A 25,537-nucleotide genomic window follows, 5' to 3' on the forward strand; every position below is an offset into this window, starting at 1 on the left:
GCTCCTCACTAACACGAACCTAATTGAAGCAGGCATAGATGGTGTTCCGTTGAAGGGATTAATTGATACTGGAGCCCAAGTCTCCATAATGAGCGCTAACATATATCGTCACCTCAAAAAAGTTCCTACGCCTGCCATCACTCGAGCTGTATGCGTCGCCAATGGCGCCACTGTTGCCGTCAGAGTGTGTACACTGCTCACAGAGGAATTGCTGTCCGCCAAGTTCCAGTGCTGTTCACGCTGATCAGTTGCCCTCATGACTTAATTTTCGGGCTCGACTTTTTGATGACGCACTCTGCCCTCATCGACTCTTCCACCGGTACGCTGCCGCCTCGAGCTTCCTCTTCTTTCAGACGTTTGCCCCGAAGAACCGAAGCCGCTCTCCACTACAGCGTTTGTTCGCTTACCTCCAAAAGCCCTAACCTTCGTCAAATTGGCCTCAACGGCAACCCTGCCTGATGGCGACTATGTCGTCGCACCTATTCGTGATGCCCTCCTGCCGGGCGGCATCTCTGTGCCACAACCCGTCGTAACCCTTGCCGCTAATCGGATGTGTATCCTCGTTGTCAATTTTGGCTTGACGAAGGAAGTGTTGCCTGAAGGCATTGCGGTGGCCCCGCTCCGGTCAGTTCATAAGAAGCCAAGAAGCTAAGCCGTAAGAAGCCACAAAAAACCATAAGTAGGCTTCTTATGATATGACTAATAAAAATCGGGCCCCTCGGTTAACCCCCTTTCTTCTCGCTCCCGTCAGTGACAGGCGGCCACGTCACTGCTTTTGCAGCTGACGTGTCTCCAGATCATCCTGATTACCCGCAGGATGCCTTTGAACCTCGATGGCCCATCACGTCCCATGGTCGCTCCGGACCTCGCACCTGACCAAGCAGCCACTTTATCGCCTTTTGCTTGCCTACCGCGACATATTTCACACTGACAATCGACCACTTCGTCAGACGTCCCTTGTTAAGCATCGGATAAACACTGGTGATGCGGTTCCTATTCACCGCCGAGCGTATCGCGGGTCCACGGCAGAGCAGCAAGTTATTCAGCAGGAAGTAAACAAAATGCACGCCAGAGGCACTGTTGAACCCTCGCCAAGCCCTTGGGCGCCGCCAGTCATGCTCGTCAAAAATAAAGATGGAACGTGGCGTTTCTGCGTTGATTACCACCACCTAAACCGAATTACTAAAATGGAGGTTTACCCTTTTCCACGAATCGACGACGCTGTTGATTGTCTTCACGGTGCCAAATACTTTTCGTCCATCGACCTCCGATCTCTTTATTGGCAGATTACCATAGATGAGCAAGACCAAGAAATGACCGCTTTCGTCACTCCAGATGGCCGCTACCAATTCAAGGTTAAGCCGTTGGTTTTATGCAATGGCCCCGCCAGGTCCAAACGGATGATCGACTTTCTGCTTCAAGCTTTCAAATGGTGAAATAGCCTTTGTTACCTTGACGACGTCCTTGTGTTTTTTCCTACAACTGAGACGCACCTTGAGGTAGTCGCAACCATCGATGACGTGTTCCTCAAACCGGGGCACCAGTTAAACTCATCGAAGTGCCACTTCGGGCTCCGACAGATTACAGTGCTAGTCCATCTCGTCGATGCTTCCGGAGTACAACCCGACCCGGAGAAGGTTTGAGCAGTAACGGCTTTTCCTGTACCTCAGTCTGTCAAAGACATCCGGAGTTTTGTGGGGCTCTGTCCTTATTGCTGACGGTTCGGGAAAGATTTTGCAGCAATCACTCGACCACTCACTGAATTTCTGAAGAAATGCGTGCCTTTTATGTGGAGTTCCGCTCAGGCTGGCGCATTTTCATTCTTTATCATGATTCTCACCAATCCAACAGTCTTGGCCTACTTTGACCCGTCCGCAACTACAGAGGTCCGAACCCGCTGCCAGTGGTTAAGAGATCGGCGCTGTCTTATCGCAACGCCAAAACGGACATGACCGCGTTATAGTCTACGCTAGCCAGCTCCTGACAACGGCAGAGCGCAACTATTCCATTACCGAGAGCGAATGTCTTGTTCTCGTCTGGGCTGTTTCAAAGTTCCACCCATATTTATGTGGCAGCCCTTCTCAGTAATCTATATCCAGAAATTCTGGACATTCTCCTTCGGAACTTCACAGCAACGCACAAGTGTAACTCAATGGGAAAATTTTTTTTCGAATTTATATTTCAGAATATAGGGCGAGGGTCAAAAAGTTTCAAATGACGACAACAAGAGGGTAGTCCCTTCAAGCAACATACGCATTTTGGCACTTAGTCGGAACATTGGTGGTACGTTAAAGCAGTTAAAGAAAGTCAGACAGGGGAGGTGAAGTCCAACGACAGGAGAAAATCGTTTTGCACCCTCCCGCCAGAGGGCACATTGGCTTGAAAATGCGCCAAATTTAAACCATAAAGCGATTTATTAGAGTTGGCATTGAGAATATATTGGTAGAGGGAGTGTTATGCAGCCTGATGGCACGTGCAGGCTTTCGAGAAGCAGCCGAGATGGTACAGAGTGGTTATGCATGTGCATGTCTTGAGCGTGCCTGGGTATGGTCCTATGCACATGTTCGCTCTGTGTATGAGTGTGCGGGCGTGTGCCTCCGCATTTGCGTTTGCATGCGCGCGAGTGCGTGTATGCGTGTGTCAGCGTTCGCAACGTGTGTGAGCGTTCGCAGCGTATGTGAGCGTTCGCAGCGTGTGTGCGTGCGCTTACGGTGCATGCGTGGCCGCGTGTGAACGTGTACGCGTGCCAACGGGTTTTCGAATTTCAGCATGCACGATTGCGAAGAAATGTGTGCGTGTTTGTGTGGATGGCTGTGCGTGCGTATAGTGTGTGTGTGGGGGGGGGGGGGGTGTGCGTGCGTGTGTGTTTATGTGCGTGCGTGCGTATGACGGATGGAGAAAGAGTACGTGCGTGTGACGGAGAGTGCGTTTGTGTGCGGGGGAGACAGAAAGTGTGTTTGTGTGCGAGGGAGAAAGAGCGTGTGTATGCGCGAGGGAGAGAGAGACTGCGATCACTTCAATGTGGCACTGTTGTCGGGGGCAGGGGGGGGGGGGGGGGGGGGAGGAGGCGACTGGAATACAGTGAATTAGGGTCTGATTTATCTTGCATGAGTAATAGACAAATCGCGCAACAGAAGGTCCCCGGACTGATGTAGGATGACGACATTCGGCCACTAACGGACAGCGCATGTGATTTAGACACTTGCGAATATTTGTGGCAAGGCAGCGACAAACCTAGACCTTAAGTTTACATAGAGAAATCGTGACTTATAATCTGTAATGAAAGGACGAATAATTACATCGTGTCAATTCAACAGCAAGTCATACGCATAGTCAAGCATTGTATATACCTATGCGTATATACAGGGTGTCCCACGTAACTTGAGAGAAACATTAAAAATATGCAAATACAACGTAGCTGAACAGACTCAAGGTAATGTTGTTTGCCATCGCTTGGAGATACTGAGATTAATTTTTTTATTTGGCCTAATTAAATAACTAGCCCTAATTAATTATTCAACTTCTCAAATATTATAATTCGGTTAAAAGTGTCAATGAAAAAACTGTATAGCAACACGAATACTCCCAATCAAACAAAAAATGCAATGCCTCATAGCCCACTAAGACAGAGGCTACGAGCCCTCAGTAAAGTCAAGCGAACAGTACTTAAATTCTTTCTAATCACGCATACAACATACAAAGCAGCATGTCGAAGAATGTCATCATCAATGGCTCATACCCCAGTAAGCAAGCAAAAAATGCAATGACTCATAGTCCCGTAAGTTTCATGGCTACTCACATTGCGTGAATTAGCTGCGATGACACTATCTCTGTTGTTGTCGGTGATTTCAATGTTTATGTGTGGGTATCGAAAAGGGAGCGGTTTACGCGTTCCGTGTTGCAGACATACGCCTTGCGATGCCACACTGATCCGGCCCAACCGTCCATCCAGCGGCGTACGTGCACCGATTTGACATTCTCAAAGAATGTGATTGCAGTTGCGAGTGAAATAATGACGACCCTCAGGACAATAAATGAGTTTGTACCTTTTGTTCAAAATTATGTGTCACCTCCGAGTCATGTGCTAAATAGCTTCGCTCGTCAACCACCTGTCCGAGTATTCGCACCTGCTTTATTAGGTGCCTACTGCACCAACAATATACAGGCGGTCTTCTTTAACGGCACCGAATATTAAGGAATAGATCAATGTAAATCTTCCTGACATTATTGTTATCATTCGAGTGTTCAGATAGTAACCTCCGGATACGGATCAAGTTGAGCAGTTGTGTGCGCAATTTACGAATGTATGTTAATTACCATTTAAATAATTGTTTTGGGTGGCTAAAGCAAATTAGCAGTCTGGAGCCTGTCTTCGACATATTGTAGTTGAGCGAATATATGCTTATTAATCATGTTTCTGTAAGAGCTAAGAACAAATATTTTGTAATTTAGCGTTCTCTGAAAGCCTAACTTACGCGGAAAACGATCGTGGGTAGCATCGACCTGACCGCTTCCAGCCTTTCGAGATATTGCGATGAATGGCACGGCTCCGTGAGCATGTTCCTTGCGGCCAGGCGACTGTCGATATTTATTCACATCGTTTTTCCGAAGGCAAGCCGTTTAAAGTTTAAATGTCAATGTAGCAACGAACGTGCGCTGTCGAAGGCATGCTTGGTCGCAAAAACGATGCATGATTGAATGATAGTGCAGATTTAGCGCGTCATTGCTCTCAAGGCATTGCGCTGCCGCCAACGGAAGCAAGATAACGAAGTTGAACTGCTTGGCTGCTTCTTACGGGGCCGCGCCAGCCAAGGGCGGCAATACTGACGTCACAGGCGCATTTTTTTTGTCGGTTTCGCTTTAACAAAGAGATAATGCTACAAATGCAGTGTCATTCGTTCTTGTCTCGAGGATTTAAACACGGGTTTTAATGCTCTCCACACCGCGTTTGTTTCCAAGAGTAGGTGTAAGCAGTAAAATGTTCACTCACACCCGAAAACACACAAACACCCTCGCACGCACACATACGCACTCTCTCTCCCTCGCACAAGCACACACTCTCTTCCTCACAAGCACTCGCACGCTCTCTCCATCGCACGCACATATATCCATGCGCGCACAAACACGCACTTTTGTCCGCAGGCATGCATGCTGAAAGACGAATACGCACGGTCGCACACGTGCACATTCACACGCCGCCATGCATGCGCCGCAAGCACGCAAGCGCACGCACACATGCACTAACACGCAGATCAGGCATGCACACACACCGCGAACACTCACACACGCATACACGTACTTGCGTGCATGCATTTGCAAATATGGAGGCACTAGCAATCACACACACTCTCCCCTTGCACGCACACACACGCAGTCTCTCTCTCCCTCGCGCATACACACGCTCTTTCTCCCTCGCACACAAACACACTTTCTGTCTCCCCCGCACACAAACGCACTCTCCCTCACACGCACGTACTCTCTCTCCATCCGTCATACGCACGCACGCACACAAACACACACGCACGCACACAACCCCCCCACACACACACACTATACGCACGCACAGCCATCCACACAAACACGCACACATTTCTTCGCAATCGTGCATGCTGAAATTCGAAAACCCGTTGGCACGCGTACACGTTCACACGCGGCCACGCATGCACCGTAAGCGCACGCACACACGCTGCGAACGCTCACATACGCTGCGAACGCTCACACATGTTGCGAACGCTGACACACGCATACACGCACTCGCGCGCATGCAAACGCAAATACGGAGGCACACGCCCGCACACTCATACACAGAGCGAACATGTGCATAGGACCATACCCAGGCACACTCAAGACATGCACATGCATAACCACTCTGTACCATCTCGGCTGCTTCTCGAAAGGCTGCACGTGCCAAGAGGCTGCATAACACTCCCTCTACCAATACATTCTCAATGCCAACTCTAATAAATCGCTTTATGGTTTAAATTTGGCGCTTTTTCAAGCCAATGTGCCCTATGGCGGGAGGGTGCAAAACGATTTTCTCCTGTCGTCGGACTTCACCTCCCCTGTCTGACTTTCTTTAATTGCTTTACCGTACCACCAATGTTCCGACTAAGTGCCAAAATGCATATGTTGCTAGAAGGGACTACCCTCTTGTTGTCGTCATTTGAAACTTTTTGACCCTCGCCCTATATTCTGAAATATAAATTCGAAAAAAATTTTCCAATTGAGTTACACTTGTGCGTTGCTGTGAAGTTCCGAAGGAGAATGTCCAGAATTCCTGGATATGACAGACCATCATGCGCTTTGTTTGCTTTCGTCGCTCAAGGACCCTACGGGGCGGCTTGGTCGTAGGACCCTCCGACTACAAGAATATCCCTACACAGTTACTTACAAGTCGAGACTCCAACACCAGGACGCAGATTGCCTCTCTCGCTACCCAGTCGAACACGCGACCTATACGTCTGGTACTGATATCGACGCCTGTGTTCTCTCTGTTTTTTCACTGGTCCATGTCGCCGACAAGCAGCGCCGTGACCCGTACTTGCGTATCATCATTGACCGCCTGGAATCGGCACTTGCCGACAGTTCCCTTCACTTATTCACACTTCAGGATGGCTTACTCTACCGCCGCAATGTTCACCCGGACGGCCCTGCATTATTTCTTGTGATCCCTAAACACCTTCGCTCGGCTCTTCACGAACTTCACGACCTCAACACTGCCGCTTACGTGGGTGTGTGTCACGTACCTACTACGGGATCCGCCGACGCTTCTTTCGTCAGGGCTTGCTCGCGCTTTTCGAAGATATAGCTGCGTCTGAGAAATGGCAGCGACGCAATTCACTATCGACGTTCCCTGCTGGGTACCTTCAACCACGCAACATTCCCGCGGAACCATTCTTTCAGGTTGGTTTGGAACTTACTTGGCTCTTTTCCTCTTTCTATCCCTGGAAAGAGGTGGATTGCTGTGGCCACGGATTACACCACGCGCTACACCATCACCCAAGCGCTTCCAACAAGATGCGCCACAGCTGTCGCCGATGTTCTTCTACGCGACGTGATCTTATTGCATGGAGCTACGCGACAACTTATCACAAACCGTAGCCGGACCTTCCTATCAAAATTTATCGCGGACATCCTGCAGTCCTGTGCCACGAGGCACAAGCTGTTTACGTCATACGATCCGCAAACAAATGGCCTCACGGAGCGTCTCAGTCGCACTCTTACAGACATGCTCGCAAAATATGTCTCGCCAGTGCCCGCTTAAACAAGGATCGAACATGCTTCGTAGACTCTGCTTCGTACGTTCAAGAAGAAGCCTTCTCTTCAGTGGTCATCGACTGTGATTCCAAAGTCCTCAGCTAAGCTACTATCCGCACTTCTAATTCCAGCGTTGCAGAGCAGGTTGCTATTGCTCTTGCATTGACGGACAGTGTACATGATACGATTTATTCACATTCCAAGGCCACTCTCGGGGCCTTTCAGATGGGAATGGTGGCTCTCCAGGCCCTACGTATCATCCGAAATGCTCAATACATCAAACATCACTCTTTGGCCTGGTTCCCTGCGCACCTTGGAACCATTGAGGGTGCCTCGCTCAACCCCAACGAGGAGGCGCACTCGGCTGCACGAGGCTTGACTGACCGTGCGCCAGGTAACGCGTCCTCTCCTGGGTGACCCGAGCCTCTCTGCTCGTACAACGAGATCTGCAAACATAACTATCTATCATGAAGACTCCTGCCTTTGCCGCAATGTCGACAATCTCGACAATGTACGGCCATATTCGCGCCTGTTGCATTCCTGATCGCACCTTGGGGCTCCCTACGGGGAATGCTAAGGAAGCGTCCCGTATGCCCTAAGTACTTTTTGACGCACGAAAGTGGATTAACGTTGACCACTCCCAGCGAGCATGCCATGAGCTGCCCCGTGTGTTTGACTGGGACATGGCCTTGGACGCCTGTTTTGGTCTATTGGCGCGGTTGCGAATCTGGTTTAACGAGTTTTTAGCTCAAAGGACGGCTTGAACACCATTATTCATGGGCGTCTTTTTCAACCCATGTCCCATCTAATGTTCATGAGGGATGACTGCAAACTTTTTTACCGTTTCCGTGTGTGGGTGGGTTCCTTCCCCTTCTTTATTTTCTTCAGTAGCCCTTCAAATATTGATACGACAATAGATATTGGAAAACCGACCTTCTTTAGACGATTAAGATGTTGCAAAGAGCTCAGATTGGCGAGGTGGTGGCATGAATTTCTAAGTGGGGAACCTAAACACGTCATCAAACGGCATTGCTATGACATGTTTAAGTTCCGCACTTGGAATGTCATGTCACTACCTTGCCAGCCTGAGCTTTTCCCAACAGCTTAATCATCTGGAGAAGGCCTGTTTTCCAAAATCTGTTGTCGTGTCAATATGTGAATTTCTAGTGAAGACAATGAAAAAAGGGGAAGCACGCCAGAAAGACATCGGAATCGTAAAAAAGTTTGCAGTCATCACTTATTTACATAAGATGGGGCATGGGTTGAAAAGACAGTCATGCAATATGGTGTTCAAGTCGCCTTTTCAGCTAAAAACTTGTTAAACAAGATTTGCAATCACATCAAGAGACTAAAACAGGCGTCCAAGGCCATGTGCTGCGTCAAACACACGGGGCAGCTCGTAGCATACTCGGTGTGAGTTGGCTACGTCATTACACTATTGTGCGGCAAAAAGTACTTTGGGCAGACGGGACGCTTCCTTAGCATCCGCCGTAGGGAGCCCCAAGGTGCGATCAGGAATGCAACAGGTGCGAATATGGCCGTGCGTTGTTGAAACCGCCCGTGCAAGCCCTTGTTCGAAAAAAATCGAAATATTGTATAAAAATAGAAATCAAATCAACCGCAATATTGTGGAAGCCTACTTCGTGCATGTCAACTCAGGCGCTTGCGTTAGCCAGACTTCTATCTATCTGCATGTTAAAAAACTGAGTTTTTGAATGGAAAAATATGCTGACACCATTTCACAACTTGTAAGCGTCACTTCGTCCCATGATCACATTCTCCGTACGTATAATGAATTGTTTGAAAACATAAACAAGCTGTTGATTTGTGCTCGTATCATGCACTTCCTTTTGTCCTTCGTTCGGGTTGCGCTGCCCACCCCTAGGAATGTGTTCAGTCACCCACTCGCCCAGCTTGCTGTGTTAATTCATTCTATAATGTCAAGGCCGCCTGGCCTCGAATATTTATTTGTAGACCTGACTATGGGCCATAGCACGAAATTGTTAAGTATACCTTTTATTGAAACAATGATTTTCCAAATCTGGCGAGATTATGTGCCTATGTACAAATACAATGAAAGTGATTAAGTGTGATTTCTATTGTACCTATTGCTAACGTTTTTCTAATGTTAGAAGGTGTATTTCCGGTTCTTCCTACTGTATACCTTGTAATGGGGGCCCGAGCCTTTGCCAAGTCCATTAACTTTCTCTTTTAGTTTGGACTTTCCTTCATTCAACATGAACAACTTTATGAGTGGGTTTTACGGACAAAGCAGAATTTATTTCGCGGGTTTCGTAGAACTCGCAAGGAAACCGCCATCAAATCTAGCAAACATAGGCAGGGAGGGGGGCTATAGGAGGCTATAGGTAATGTTCTGGCAAATCAAAACACATGTTGATGTATTACTGGCTTTTAAAAATGTCTAACCATAAGTACTCCAAAGCCTTACATGCCGCCAAGGTTTCAAACGGAACCACCATATAACGTCAAGTTGTTGAAGTGCAATTAAAGGAAACTGAAACTCTTACTTCAACACATCGAAAGAAACAACTTTACTGTAAACTGCTTCGCAATTCTGCAAGGGTGTGAACATCGGCTGCCATTTTTTTCTCTCGTGTGAATATTGTAAGTTCTCTTTGTCGACTGTACTTTATGCGTTAACCTCGATAATACTATTATTGCCTGAGCTAGCGATAAATTTCGGTAAAAAGAGACAGTTATTCTTAAAAAAATCTCTCCTAACCATCACCCTTCCTCCCTCGTGAAACTAGCTTCAATTCTCTCCTTACTTACGGCACGTAACGTTCAATTATTAACTAACTAAAGGCGCATCCCCTTACAAGCACATTTACGTAAATTTGTCGACCACATTAGATTTAAACATAGTATGGAATTTCTGAAATTTCACTCCTGTTTGATTATTCTACTGCGACGAGCTGTTCACATATTGGTTGTGAATTTTAACATCTGATGTTAAGTGCGGTTAACGTCCGGGTGTTTGCAACCCAGTGGAGCTGGACGGCATTCCTCTCGGCCCTTTTCGACGACGATCACGCTGTCACGGGCAACGCGACAGTCATTGTCAAATCCCCAAAGTTCCTGGAGAAGCTCATGAAGATCCTTGAGACAACCACCAGGTCGGCACATGTCTCTGTCTGTCTGTCTGTCTGTCTGTCTGTCTGTCTGTCTGTCTGTCTGTCTGTCTGTCTGTCTGTCTGTCTGTCTGTCTGTCTGTCTGTCTGTCTGTCTGTCTGTCTGTCTGTCTGTCTGTCTGTCTGTCTGTCTGTCTGTCTGTCTGTCTGTCTGTCTGTCTGTCTGTCTGTCTGTCTGTCTGTCTGTCTGTCTGTCTGTCTGTCTGTCTGTCTGTCTGTCTGTCTGTCTGTCTGTCTGTCTGTCTGTCCCGTGTGTGCGTGCTGTCACACGCTTGAGAGAAAGTGGAACCCTCAACACCTATGCTGCGACAGAAAAATCAGAAGTGACCAGTCAATGTCGCCAGACGTCTGCGGGCACCATAATGCCACGATTGGGCCGTGACATCAGGCACCCCTGACTAAGTTAAGTACTTAAGCCAAGAATATTTAGTGCCTAATATTTCCTGTCAGCAGACAACGACAGCGTTTTTTTTTTGTTTGGCGTTGCTAACATGCATGTAATGAGTGACCGTGGACATTCATTTTATAAATATTACCAGCGACTACAAAAAGTGATGCTGTCGTCTTCCGGTAACTGTTTTTCGGCATTTCAGCCATTTCGACTAGCAATGTGACTGTTTTTCTTCGTTGGAATAAATGGACTGGCACTTGGGTTAAAACTGCTGGAGACTGGATTAAACTTCTTGGCACTTGGATCAAACTAGCTGCCACCGGGTTTAATGTGTCCGCGCTAGGATCAGATACGTTGGTACTAGAATTTAACATTTGGTGTTCGTTCATCAAAACTATATCTCAAGAGTCGACGAAGTTGTGCGGACTGTTGTCACGATAGCGCCACCTTGCCGCGCCCGCAGACACACGCTGCTGAACTACCTGGGCTACCGGGTGATGTGTGCGCTGGCCGCGTTCCTGCCGACTCGCTCGCAGTCGCTGGCGAAGCTGCAGTGGGAGCGCCAGCTGGGCTACCGCGAGCTGCCCGAGCGCTGGCGCGTCTGCCTGCGCACCGTCGACGCCGTCATGTCGTTGACCATGCACGCACTGCACTTCGAACACTACACCAGAAAGGACTCGGCAAACTTCAAGAACGTAAGAATCCGCGGCTGGTTTGGCAAAGGCGCTTGCTGGATCGCCAGCCAGCCGATCACTGTAGCCTGCGACAGTACATACAAAGACTTAAACTTTGATAATTTGGAATCGAAGCGATCGTGATTGTCGGGCTCGTGTACTCCAACAAGGCAGCGATTAGTTTAGGTGCTTTCATTGAAAATTCTTTGTACAGACTGTTTCAATTTTGATTCGGGTGACGACCGCACCTATCTTACATGAAACCTTGTTGCGAGCCAGAGCTGTGCGTTGTGGGGTTCTCCTCCCGTACTCTTGGGACAAAGGAACGACAACACACAGTAGTGCAAACAATCACAAGGGCATTTATTGCACCTTTCATAGATCAATGCCCGCTAGCTGAGTTGCTATCCACAAAACATGCCGATGGGCGCGTGACAAATCTAGAAGTCCGACTCACCGCGACCGGAAGCGAGCAAATATGTTCGCCCCATGCTGGATCCCAACGCCTGGTCGTTCGCGTGTTCGGTCACGCCAACGGTGGCGCGTTCGAAGGCGGCCACGCGAGGCGGTCTCGCAGAAGCATGGGTCGCCGTGCGCGCGCGGGACGTCCACGCCGCGCGCCAACCCGTCGGGAAAGAGCCAGCCCGTTCTGCCCTGCGCCCCCTAGTAACCCTGCAGTGAGGCGGCGATAGCAGCGCAACACTCGCGCCATCTCCCGCACTGCGCCCCAACCACATCGACCGCCACGAGCATCACGCAGGCCACGCGGCGAAGCCGGATTACATGAGACGCGCCATGCGGGAAAACAACATATCAGGGGATGCGTGAGAGTCGCGCATCCCCACAGCGTGTGTCCTTTTGTGCGTGTTCAGTCTTTCGCGCTGTTTTAAATTTCAACTAAAACACCCCTTAAATGAGACAAGCGGCGTAGCTTTCATCGCGTGATGCTATTTCGGACTGCAATCGTAAATGTTATTTTCGTTTATGTAAAAACAAATTTATTTAGGCAGGCTCACTTATGCTGTTATTTTCTATTTCCACGCTCTTGGCGATGAGGACCGTGATATTCACCGAGCACTGCTGACGAAGTAAACACAGCAAACTCAATAATCATAAGCGTGATTTTTAATGTATTTATTGCTCACATAACGTTTTAATGTTAGAAGATGTATTTCCGGTTCTTCCTACTGTATGCCTTGTAATGGGGTCCCGAGCACTTTCCAAGTGCATTATTTTGCTCCTTTAGTTTGGACTTTCCTTCATTCAACATGAACAACTTTATCAGTGGGTTCTACGAACAAAGCAGAATTTATCTCGCTGGTTTAGTAGAGCTCGCAAGAAAACCGACATCAAATCTAGAAAACATAGCAGGTACAGTTAAGTGAAGGCGGATTTGTTCGCTAAATAAAAGCTCTCCGCAGAGGAACTTCGGGAGGAACCTATTTCCTCCACCGGAATTCACGAAGAAGCTCTGGCGCTGTGTTACGACAAGGAACAGAGCGCAAAGAAAGACGATGAAGTAGCTAGCTCGGGATACGCATGTAAGCCCGAGGAGGAAATCCTTCTAAATTTCCCGCCCCAAATTGAGGAAGAGAGTGAGGCGCAGATTTACGATAAAGTCAGTATGAACAAAGTGGATGAAGTGGCTAGCTCGGGAGGCACAGTTAAGACGAAGGAGGCAAGCTTTTCCCCGACAAACAGTCGGTGAGTTGGTAAAGCAGAGTCCGCCAACGGAAAGAAGAAAAAAATGCACTCGGAACGGAGCAACAGAAACAGTGCCAAGAGGCGTCGCAGATCCAGAATTGCGGCAGAGATGACAAGGCGGCCGAGTAAACTTGAAGGTGCTAAACTATGTTGAGAAGAGCAGAGAAATATTCAATAAGGAGCGTTTGTCGGTTGGAATGTCTCGAGCCAGAGGACGTCCGAGTCGTCAGGCGAGGTTGAAAAGTAAACATGGCGTGGAGGAGGACAAAAGCCAGGGGACACTGATGTCCCCCCTCGTTTAGTTTTTCTCCAGGTGTAGCCTGTATGACACCGGACAACGCGGTAGGCAGGTGACACGACGTGGTCCATGCCAGGCAGTGCATTCCGAGGGCAATGCCACAAAGGCAGGTCGACAGTACGAAAGGTACCGGGCCCTATAGCGATTGGAATGACGTACGTGCCATTTCTGTTCCAGGGTTGACAAGTTTGACACGAGCTTTCAGACAGCGCCCACCTCGAGTACGGCATAAGAAGATGGTTATTGCCGGCATAAATTCTGGAAACATTGTTTCATTTCATTTATTGATACTGTCAGCCCAACTTTGGGCTATTACAGGAGTGGTAGGTGACAATGCAAGCAACAATATATATACATGATAAAGAAAATAAAAATAGATTTGGGGAATGCACTGTCAGTAATATCATGGCAAATACAGCATGTAATACGATGCCGAGGTCTTTACAGTATTAACATTTGGGCGAGGTATGGTATAGGTACACATGTGCTTTGACATTTTCAAGAAAGTCGCGTATAGATGACGTCCTTACTATTGAGTCTGATAATAGATTCCATTGCTTTATTGTTCTCGGTAAGAACCGATATTTAAAACAATCACTGCGAGTAGTAGGAGGAGAGATATACATGCTGTGGCGATGACGAAAATAGTTACTAGGAGAGAACTGAAAATAGTCATCTTTAACAATTTTGACATGGCCATGAATAATAGGAAAAATAAACTTCAAACGGTCATATTCAGTTGTAGACTCCAGAGAGGGAAGTTGAACAAGTTCACATAACTGGGTAGGAGAGTGAGAACGGCGATATTTGTTAAAAATAACTCATGCAGCAAGCCGCTGAATTTTATCCAGCTTAGACTGATTAGATGAAGTGTACGGGTCCCACACAATCTTTGCGTACTCCATAACCGGTCGAATCAAAGTTTTATATGTCAGCCATTTTACTTCCGGGGTAGCATTATGCACATTTCTTCTAAGCAACCATAAGGCTTTCTGGGCCTTAGTAGATACGTAATCAACGTGTTCCTTCCAACGAAAATCCGAGGTAAGCTTTCCACCCAAGTATTTGAATGTTGATACTCTTTTTAAGACCACACCTACAATGGAATAAGCGTAATCAATATTAATTCATTTTCTAGTGATAGAGATGTAAACCGTTTTTTCGGAGTTCAAAACCATTTGCCAGGTGCTACACCAACTTTTTACCTTTTGCAAACTTCAATTTAAATCGGTCTGATGGGCAGGTGATTCGATACCGTTATACAGTACGCAATCATCTGCGAAGAGTCTGATGGGAACTGTAATGTCTTGCGGCATGTCATTGATAAATAATAAAAATAACAGGGGGCCCAATACACTTCCCTGGGGTACTCCAGACTCCACAGGCGAAAAGGAAGACCGGTATCCCTCACATGCAACAAATTGGTCTCTATGGCTTAGGTAAGACGAAAACCGTTCGGATAAGTGAAGGTTTCTGAATATAGTTTTGATTTTTAATAGCAACTTAGGGTGCGACACCTTATCGAAAGCCTTGGCTAGATCCAATAACATTCTGTCTGTTTGGCCTGGGTTATTTATTGTATATGCGAGATCATGAACAGCCTCTATTAGCTGGGTCACTGTAGAGAGTCCATGACGGAACCCGTGTTGGCATTTGTTTAGGATACGGTGGTTGTCCAGGAAGACCAATAATTGCTTAGATATTGCATGTTCAAGTAGTTTCGAACAAGTGCTAGGGAGGGTGATGGGCCTATAATTTTTAACGTCTGACTTGCTGCCATTTTTATGAATAGGGATAACCTTAGCACGCTTCCATGCGCTGGGAAAGGAACATTGGTCAATAGATGCCTGAAAAATTACAGTTAAAAATTTAGAAACTCACTCTGCGTACCTTTGTAAAAATTCATTAGGGATTCCGATATTCAGATACCGATTTCCGATTTCCGATTTCCGATTCCATTTTTCGATTTGTTGAGTTTTCAAGCAGATAGGCTTCCATTTTTTTTGCACCACCAAGTCTAGATTATCAGTTAGGAAACTGCAGTTGCGCGCTTACGTATCAGTTCACTCTTCGAAAGTGGTCGCGACTTTTTTCTTTAGAGGAAAGACACGTATTTATTCGAATCGTTGTTAATCGCAATATTTACAAAATGTTAGCACTGTGCACACCTTTAAGTTGTGTCTCGCTCGGACACAGGAGAGACGCGTTAGTGCATGTCTCGCATGAGTATTCATGAAACTACAGCGTTTGAGAATAGCTTAGAGCGATCGTGGTAGAAGTTATAAATCAGCATATTTGTGGGACGTTACAGTGCGCGTCACTTCAATATGTTCAGTTTGACCATTGCCTCCTTTCCTAGATGCCTGAGCATTAGCTCGCCCGCCCACCGCAATGGACCTGCCCACAGTTGTGAACAAGCCTCGCGAGGTGGCGCTCGCGAACGACACTGTTCACGAAACAATAACAGTGAAGGGGAAGAGAAATGGGCGGCCATAATGAAGCACAGAGCGCTATGGAGGTACAATAGGTACGAGGGGCTTCGAGGTATGTGGAGATGTGTAATGGTTCCAGGACTTACTTTTGGAAATACGGTTGTGCGATTGAAATCAGAGGTACAATTAGGACTCGATGGGAACCAAACGTCAGTGAGACGCCTCGCATTGGGTGCTCACGGGAAGACTACAAATGAAGCTGTGCAGGACGATATGGGCTGGACTAGTTTTGAAGTGAAGGAAGCTCGCAGTAAAATTGAGTATGAAGAACGACTGAGGAATATGGAAGAAAGTAAATGGGCTAGGAGAGTGTTGAGGTATCTGTACAGGAAAAACATTGATTCACAGCGGAGGAAAAGAACTAGGAAGCTTACCAGCAAGTACGCGGCCTGTAGGGTGGGCAACACAGCAACAAAGGACGTCAAGGGAAAAGTGAGTGAGGCCGAAATAATCTCATGGGTGGCGGCAATGGAAACTACTTAAGAAAAAATGAAATCACGACAGAAAAAATTGATGATAACTCAAAGGAAAGCTCAATCCTTTTCGAAGCGAGATTGGGATGCCTTAAAACACGCATCTATAAACCGAGATATAAGGGAAAAGCATGTGCTTTCTGCGATCATCATCATCAGCAGCAGCAGCAGCAGCAGCAGCAGCAGCAGCAGCAGCAGCAGCAGCAGCAGCAGCAGCAGCAGCAGCAGCAGCCTGGTTACGCCCACTGCAGGGCAAAGGCCTCTCCCATACTTCTCCAACTACCCCGGTCATGTACTTATTGTGGCCACGTCATCCCTTCAAACTTCTTAATCTCATCCGCCCACCTAAATTCCTGCCGCCGCCTGCTACGCTTCCCTTTCCTTGGAATCCAGTCCGTTACCCTTAATGACCATCGGGCGACGGACTGGATTCCAAGGGAAGGGAAGCGTAGCAAGGGGCGGCAGAAAGTTAGGTGGGCGGAGAAGATTAAGAAGTTAGCAGAGACGACATGGCCACAATTAGTACATGACCGGGGTATGGAGAAGTTTAGGAGAGGCCTTTCTGCGGTAAAGCTAGGGAAGCTATGGAGCATGTTTTATTAGAATGTGAAGACGTCTGCCCAGCAGTCGATTTAGGCTCCACTGGCCTCTTTGAAGCCCTTCGGCTCAGCGAGAGCAGTGGGAAAATAAACATCTCCGCAATAGCGATAAGTAAGAGGTGGCTGGAGGATTGGTGGAAGAAAAGTAGGGAAACGACAAAAAACACAGACGTACAAAAGCAAAGTTCGCAAAAGGGATCAGAAAATTTGGGTGTGGGAGTTCATAGTGTTCTTTTTTTCTTTAACCTAGGTAGGACATTAGGCAGTATACTAGCAAGAGCTTCGTGGCGTAACCAGCCGTCCCGCTCCAAAGGGGACGCTTATAACATCTATTCCATCCACCCCGTTATGAGAATCATGAGTTAGTGGAATTCCGAAGTGCTGACATTCAGGGTTTCGGGAACGTTGCCGATATGACCCTATTAGGTGACATGAATGCCCGCATACAGGATCTAGATGGTTATAACAACCACAACGGAAAGTCAATGTTAGATCTTTGTGAGCAACATAACCTCGCTATCCTGATTACATGGCCTAGGTGTGAGGAGCAGGCCACGTGCGAAGTAGAAAACCGGCATTCCATCATTGATTACTGTCTGATGACAGAATAAATTCATGATAATTTCAGAGAAATGGTCCTTCATGAGGAAGGGCGAAGCACGCACCTATAAAGCATAGGGGGTGACCAAAAACGCATCGTTTTGAATATGGGATATGTAGTTGGGAAAGAGAGCAAGGAGCGAGAAATGGCCAGTCCAAATTTTAATAGTAACAAGTCTTGAGGAAGAAATTGACAAATTTCCAAGCAAATAGTGGAAATATCGTGAGCTTCTAAGTGTAATAACAACAGAAATACGAAAAAAAAACAATACATACGTTCAAAGGAAAAAGCAAACCGAAAAGATGGTAGAAGAGGGAGATACGAGAAACGATCGCCGAATGACAGAAAGCAGCCCGAGAGCACATGCAGGGAAAAAAAGTGTAGTTGCCGCAGTATGAAGTATCCAGAAAATTGGAAATATATCGGGAGAAAAAATAGTATAGTTATAGTAGTGTCGCAAACAAAGATAAAAGATGAAAGAGAACATTGGTTGTCAGATATACATGAGAAAAATAAGGCCCCACCTAGAATATTTTGGAACCACATAAAATTATTAGGCAAGAAGTTAACATTAAAACAACCTATCCTAGATGAAGGTGGAAAGAAACTGAAAGGGTATGCGACATTAAATTACATCCGAAAATAACAGCCGCATCTTTCCAAGGCAATGGCGAACTTGTTTTTGAGAAAAAAAAAAAGAGCATGAAAGAAAACTAGGTGGAAAAGCAGCTGGTGCTACCAAATTTCAACTGAAGGAAATCCGAAGAAAAAAATGCTAAGCGCTCAGCCAGAGGGCTAGACGAGGCTCCCGTTAGGCGGAATAATGAACGAGGACCAAAAATTAAGGAGGCTGTGTTGAAAGCAGTAGAACAAAGTCTAAAAGATAGACGAATGCTACAAACTTGGCGACAAAGTAGAATTAACGAAATTTCATTCAGACATTACAGGAGCCCATGACAACGTAGACGGCTAAATTTTGTGGGATATGCTGGAAGGCGACGGCTTAGGCGACGATGGTCTACGGATTTTGAGAGAGATTTACCTAGAAAATACCGTTTGCGTTGAATGGGAAGGGATAAGGAGCGAGGAGAAAGTTGATACTAACAAGGGGCTGAGGCAGGCGTGCCCTTTATCCCCACTGCTGTTTATGACGTGCATGGTGAGGATGGAGAGCGTGCTAGAAGGAAATGATGTCGGGTTTAATCTATCAAACAAACAGGCGGGTACAGAGAAGAGCAGCAGCTTCCAGGTTTGTTTTATGCGCACGACATTTTTTTGCTAGCTAACAAGCAAAGTGATTTGCAACGTCTGGCTAAGATCTATGGACAGTAAGGTGAGAAAGTAGGTCTCAAATTTAGCGTTAAAAACCAGTTGTTATGGTATTCAATGACAACAGCGAACAGACAGTGACAATACAAGGTCAGGAAGTGCCTCGTGTAAAAGAATATAAAAACTTAGGTTTATGAATAAACGAAGGCGATAGATATCCGGAAACACAGGAAAAACAATAACAGCAAAGCGGAAGAGAAATGCGGCCATAATGAAATAGAGAGCGCTATGGGGATGCAATAGGTACGATGTGCCCCGGTGTATGCCGAAAGGTGCAAAGGTTCCAGGTCTTACTTTTGGAAATGCGGTTGTTTCGTTTAAATCAGTGGTGCAATCAAGACTCGAATACAACCAAAGGTCAGTAGGACGCCTCGCATTGGGCGCTCACGGGAAGATTGTACAAATTAAGCTGTGCCAAGCGATATGGGTTGGACTAGTTTTGAAGTGAGGGAAGCTCACAGTAAAATTGAGTATGAAGAACGACTGAGGAATATAGAAGTAAATGGGCTAGGAGAGTGTTCAGGTATTAGTACATTAAAAATGTTGATGCACAGTGAAAGAAAAAACTAGGAAACTTACCAGCCAATATGCGACTTGTATAGCGAGCAACAAAGCAACAAAGAATATCAAGCGTAAAGTCACAGAGGCTGAAATAATCTCATGGGTGTGGCAATGGAAAAGAAACCTGCCATGAGTAACTAGATAGTAGGAAAAAACGAAATCACAAAAGAAACAATTTATGATAACCCAAAGGGAAACTGTTTACTTCTCGAAGCGAGGACGCACCTATAAAGCGAGATACAACAAGGAAGGAGAAGCATGTGGTTGCTGCGGCAAAGCCACGGAAACGATGCAGCATGGTTTATTAGTATATGAAGATATCTGCCCCATGGTGGACTTAGGCATCTCTGGCCTCCTTGAATTTAGTGGGTTCAGCAAGAACAGGAGCTAAGTAACCATGTCCGCAGTAGAGATTAGTAAGAGGCGATTAAAAGATCGGTGGATGAGAGATAGAGAAACGACAAAGAACGGAAGCGTAGAAAAACAAAGTTGAATATAGGTCTTCAGAAACGTTGACTCTGGGAATTCACGTCAGTAATTATTTTCCTTTACTTCTTTTTTAACATGGGTAGATGATTGGGCAATATAATATAAAGAACTTGGTGCCGCAATCCACCGGCCTTTTCCAAAGGGCAACGAAATGCAAAATTTCACATTAGGGAGTGTCATCCAAATCATCGGTGAATTTTTTTTAAAATAATGTTTTTTTTTACCATCTACGGGCGTACATGTGCCATGAGCCTGGTATTCGAAGGCGTGGGCAAGAGCCGAGATACACCCACCGTGGTGGCGTAGTGCCCATGGCGTCGCGCTGCTAAGCCCAAAGTTGCGGGATCGAGTGCCATTAGCGGCGAGCGCATTTAAGGGAGGGCGAAATGCAAGAAACGCTCCTGTACTGGGATTTAGGAGCTCGGTAAAAAACCCCGGGTTAATAATGACAAAATTAGGCATCCATCCAATCGTCGCCATTGCTACAAGGGAAATCCATACGGGTTCCTCGAAAGAGAAGCCTCGCTGTTGAATAAAAACTCTTCCTGATCCGGGACTCGAACCCGGGACCACCACCTTTCCGGGGCAGCCGCTCTACCGTCTGAGATAACCAGGTGGCTCGCAGATGGCCGGGCGAAGTCAAATTTCTCAACAGCTATATTGCCATGAGTCAATTTAGAAAGAAAGAAGAAAACGCTAAAGATAAGAAGAGGACAAGAAAGCACGAAAAGTCGGTGGGAAAAATCAAGAAAAAAAGAAGTTCGAAAATTGGAGCGTCCAGATAAAAACAATACAATATTTGAAATAAGAAGAAGTGCAACAGTGCACAAGGAGCTTCGTGGCCAACAGAAGAAGGACGCATACGCGAAGAGGCCCAGCTACCCTATGAAATGACGAGGGGCAGAAGGAGCTGGAAGCCGGAGACGGCGGTAACCACAGTGGAAGCTGCTTTTCAGCTGTCGCGGTCGCAACTCACGAGCTGAGCGGGCACTCCACCGCAGACCGCAACGCTAGAGGCTGAGGGAGCCGTTTGCCGGACTACCTGTGGCTACGATCCGTAGGCCAAAACGAGTCAACCGGGCGATCCAGGCGCCTCGGTCAACCCACTGCCCTGACTTCCTCAGCCGGTCAACCGAGAGTCGAACATCAGACGCAGCGACATCGAGTCCACGACGTATCGGCGGGCCCAACGACGTGTCGTCGGAAGCAGCGACAACAAGGTGACGTGGCTACGTCGATGGACTTGATGTAAATATCTTAAACTTCATAACACTTCGTGCGTAAGGACTTTAGACAACATTCTCAATCACCCTCACTTTGTGAATACTTTGTCGTGTGGTAGGTTTTTTTATATTGGTTTGTAGCGGGTGCTTTCTTGATAAATATATTTTTCTTATACCTACACCACATAAAGACTTTTACTAACTCAACTGTTCCTTGCGTCATGTTTACCACCATGAGACTTTGACAAAATATTGGCGAGCTTTCCGTGGTCGATGTCCTAAATACTAGGTCTCACATTTAGCAGGAACATGAATTATGAGAAGCTGTTCATCATCATCGTCATCACAAGCAGCAGCCTGGCTACGACCACTGCAGGGCAAAGGCCTCTCCCATACTTCTCCAAATACCCTGGTCATGTGCTAGTTGTGGCCATGTTGTCCCTGCAAATGTCTTAGTCTCATCCGTCCACCTAACTTTCTGCCGCCCACTGCTACGCTTCCATTCTCTTATAATCCAGTCCGTAACCCTTAATGACGACCGGTTATCTTCCCTCCTCATTACATGCTCTGCCCATGCCCATTTCTTTTCCTTGATTTCAACTAAGATGTCATTAACTCGCGTTCGTTCCCTCATCCAATCTGCTCTCTTCTTATCCCTTAACGTTACACCCATCATTCTTCTTTCCATAGCTCATTGCGTTGTCCTCAATTTATGTAGAACCCTTTTCGTAAGCCTCCAGGTTTCTGCCCCAGGCGTGAGTACTGGTAAGACACAGCTGTTATACACTTTTCTATTGAGTGATAATGGCAACCTGCTGCTCATGATCTGAGAATGCCTGCCAAACGCACCGCAGCCCATGTTTATTCTTCTTATTATTTCAGTCTCATGATCCGAATCCGCGGTCATTACCTGGCCTACGTAAATGTATTCCCTTACCACTTCCAGTGTCTCGCTACCTATAATAACTTCTCTTCTCTTAAACATTAAACATTACTTTAGTTTTCTGCAGATTAATTTTTAGACCCACCCATCTGCTTTGCCTCTCCAAGTCAGTGAGCATGCATTGCAATTGGTTTCCTGAGTTACTAAGCAAGGCAATATCAACAGCGAATCGCAAGTTACCAAGGTATTCTCCGTTAACACTTATCCCAAATTTTTCCTAATCCAGGTCTCGAATACCTCCTGTAAGCACGCTGTGAACAGCATTGAAGAGATCGTGTCTCCTTGCCTGATGCCCTTCTTTATTGGGATTTTGTTGCTTTCCTTATGGAGGACTACGGTGGCTGTGTAGCCGCTATAGATATCTTTCAGTATTTTTACATACGGCTCGTCTACACACTGATTCCGTAATGCCTGCATCACTGCTGAGAAGCTGTTAGGGGTTGCCAGTTCCCTGGGATTAAGCCGCGAAGAATCGTAAAGCCTTTTTGATCGATCGCAAAAAGAAGCTCGAGAAGCACGTGAAGCCGAAAAATAAATTTTGTTGTTAAAGTTGCGTTCGGCCAATGTGCCTCTCGGAAGAGAGGACGCGGACAGATCGTCTGTTTCTTCGGAAATGGAGCCGCAAAGAACAAAGACAATTTGTCAATGAAAGTTAATCGCTCCATTTGACGATATGACGTTGATGCTTATCTGCATCGTATTGAAAGAACTGCTTTGGGACAAGGCTGGGAGCGATCTGAGTAGACGACAGCGCTTAGTTTGTGTTTAACTAGAGAAGCCTTGAACGCGTTCGGAAGAATGCCAGCATCTCAGTCAATGGACCACGACAAAGTCAAGAAAGCACTACTGCAGAGATTCAGGCTAACTGCAGAAGGATTCCGAGAGAAATTCCGGGGTTGTAAACCAGAACAACCAGAGACTGCTAAACAGTTCGCTTGCTGTTCGACAAATTATTTTGATAGATTGATGGAAATACCAAACACAGAGATGACGCATGAAGGAGTCAGGGAGCGCATTGCGATTGAGCTGTTCTTGATTTGTGGTAGCCCGAAACTCACTGTTTTTCTTGAATAATTCTTTCTGAAACGTCTACATGACTTTGCTAAATCTGCTGACCAATTTCTGTAAGCGCGAGGCTTTAGGAATTCAGGTAAAAACAAAGAAGAAACTCATAAAAGAAAAGATGATGTAAACCAAATTGGGCAAGGTGTGGTTCCTAAGGTACTTAGACGTCTTTCTTCAACCGCGTTGGTCACCATGCAGTAGATTGTCGTGTAGGAGGGAAACGACCAAAGGCGCATATGATTTGTTAGCACCGCAAGAGATGAGGACACCGCACAGCAGACTGTAGGGTACAAAACCAAGAAAAGGCAGCAGGCGTGGTTTCCCTAAATGGCCGAAAGGCAGCATAATCGCAAGAATCGGTCAAGAATACTGAGGATACGCTTGGTACCGCGGAAACCATGGTCTCGAACAACAAGGACGCGTTAGAGCAGACGGGACTATCACTGTGTCTTCCTGCAGTTGACGGAGAGAGCATCGGCATACGAGTCTTGGTTCTACGAGACAGTGGCACCAACACGGCCTTGGTGAGACAGTGTTTGATTCGGGAGCAAAACCTAATAGGTGATAGAGCAGCGCTTATTATGGTCGACAGCACGGTTAGGCATTTACCCGAGGCCAGAATTCAAGGGTCTACTCCGTACTACCCCGGATGGCAGATAGTCAAGTGCCTAGATAAGCCAATATATTATTTATTATTGGGCAACCTACCTGGTGTAAGAAGCGTTGATGACCTAGGTACGAGACGGAAGAGCAGCCGCACCGACACGGGAAAAGCGAAATAAAAACAGCAGAAGCACGATCCTAACATGGCAACACAAAAAATGAAGGCTACGGATGATAGTGCAGCAGTATCTTTGGCGGTATATACAAGATCCAGTACGCAGCGAACATTGAGGGCATTGAAGCTACCTACAACCGAAGTACCTTCGGCGACGCAAGCAGAATTTGCAGAAATGCAAAGAAAGGATGATTCCATACAAGCCTACTATGACAAGGAAGGAGGATCGACGGCCAATAAAGGGGGAAGGACCATTTCCGAATTCAAGAGGAAAAATGGATTCTTGTACAGAATATGCGTTTGCCTCGGGCAGAGAAGTGATGAAGTTGGCGGTTCATAATTCACTACGACAGATGGTGTTGAATTTGGGGCGTGGCAGCAGCATGGCCGGACACCAAGGTTAAAAAAAACGGTGGCTAGGATCACAGAAACATTTTTCGGGCCAGGACTTCGAAGCGAAGTAAAGATACATGTGAACTCCTGACACATTTGCCAGCGGATAATACCTAAACGTCGAGTGAATCGAATTTCACTGGGGAATATGCCAAACATTTATATGCCATTTTAGAGTGTAGCAATAGACATCGTAGCACCTATAAAGCCAATATCACAAAAAAGGAACGCGCTATGTTCTCACGATAGTCGATATGGCGACAAGATATCCAGAAGCCAGTGCCTTAAAAGGCATAGATTCAATTCAGCTTGCCGAGGCACTAATAGAGATGTTTTCTCGGTATGATCTTCCACGAGAAATTCTCAGTGACCGGGGTCCCAACTTCACATCTGACCTAATGAAGGAATTCAACAGTTTGCTTTCAATAAAGCAGTCGCCCACAACGCGATATCATCCTATGGTGAACGGCCTTGTGGAAAAATTTAAGGGCGCATTAAAAAATATGATAAAGAAGATGTGCCAAGAAATACTTATGGATTGGGACCGTTCCCTACCAGCATCATTGTTTGCATAGAGAGAAGTACCACAAGCAAGCCTCAATTTTTCACCGTTCGAGATGCTGTATGGACGCATGGTTAGTGGTCCGTTAAATATACTCATGGAGGTTAGATAAATAAAAGACTCGACACTGAAGTCAATACGGCGTACACCTACGTGTTGGAACTTCGAGAGAAGCTGGAAGAAACGTGCAAGTTAGCACATCGAAGTTTGTAGGAAGCCAAAAAACACTAAAACATATTACAACAAGACGGCCGACGCCTCAATCCAGGAGACAAAGCACTTATCCTTCTACCCATTGATGGAAACAAACTGTTGATGCAGTGGAAGGGACCATTTGTGGTAACCCAGAAAAAGAACGAGATCGATTACGAGATCCGGGTGAACGATTCTAAAAAAGTATTTCACATCAGCATGTTAAAGAAATATTGAGAGAGACAAGTGGCAAAAATCTGAAGTTGTCAAATGGTAGTCACAGAAGAGAAAGACGGACGACTTGGAAGTACACACCTACAACTATGAGAAAACCATGGCCAGTCTTTAATCCATGTTTGGA

The 25,537-nt window shown here is 46.5% G+C and overlaps 1 protein-coding gene across 1 annotated transcript in view; it reads left to right on the forward strand.

Moving 5' to 3' along the window:
- Positions 1–25,537, forward strand: part of LOC139055666 (neprilysin-1-like) — a 448,216-nt gene that overhangs the window by 145,173 nt on the left and 277,506 nt on the right. The window contains exons 8-9 of the mRNA XM_070533195.1: positions 10,267–10,394; positions 11,264–11,495. Coding sequence (XP_070389296.1) covers positions 10,267–10,394; positions 11,264–11,495 — 360 coding nt within the window. The remainder of the gene's footprint in view (positions 1–10,266; positions 10,395–11,263; positions 11,496–25,537) is intronic.

Source organism: Dermacentor albipictus, chromosome 2 (genome assembly GCF_038994185.2).
Source record: "Dermacentor albipictus isolate Rhodes 1998 colony chromosome 2, USDA_Dalb.pri_finalv2, whole genome shotgun sequence".
NCBI lineage: Eukaryota > Metazoa > Arthropoda > Arachnida > Ixodida > Ixodidae > Dermacentor > Dermacentor albipictus.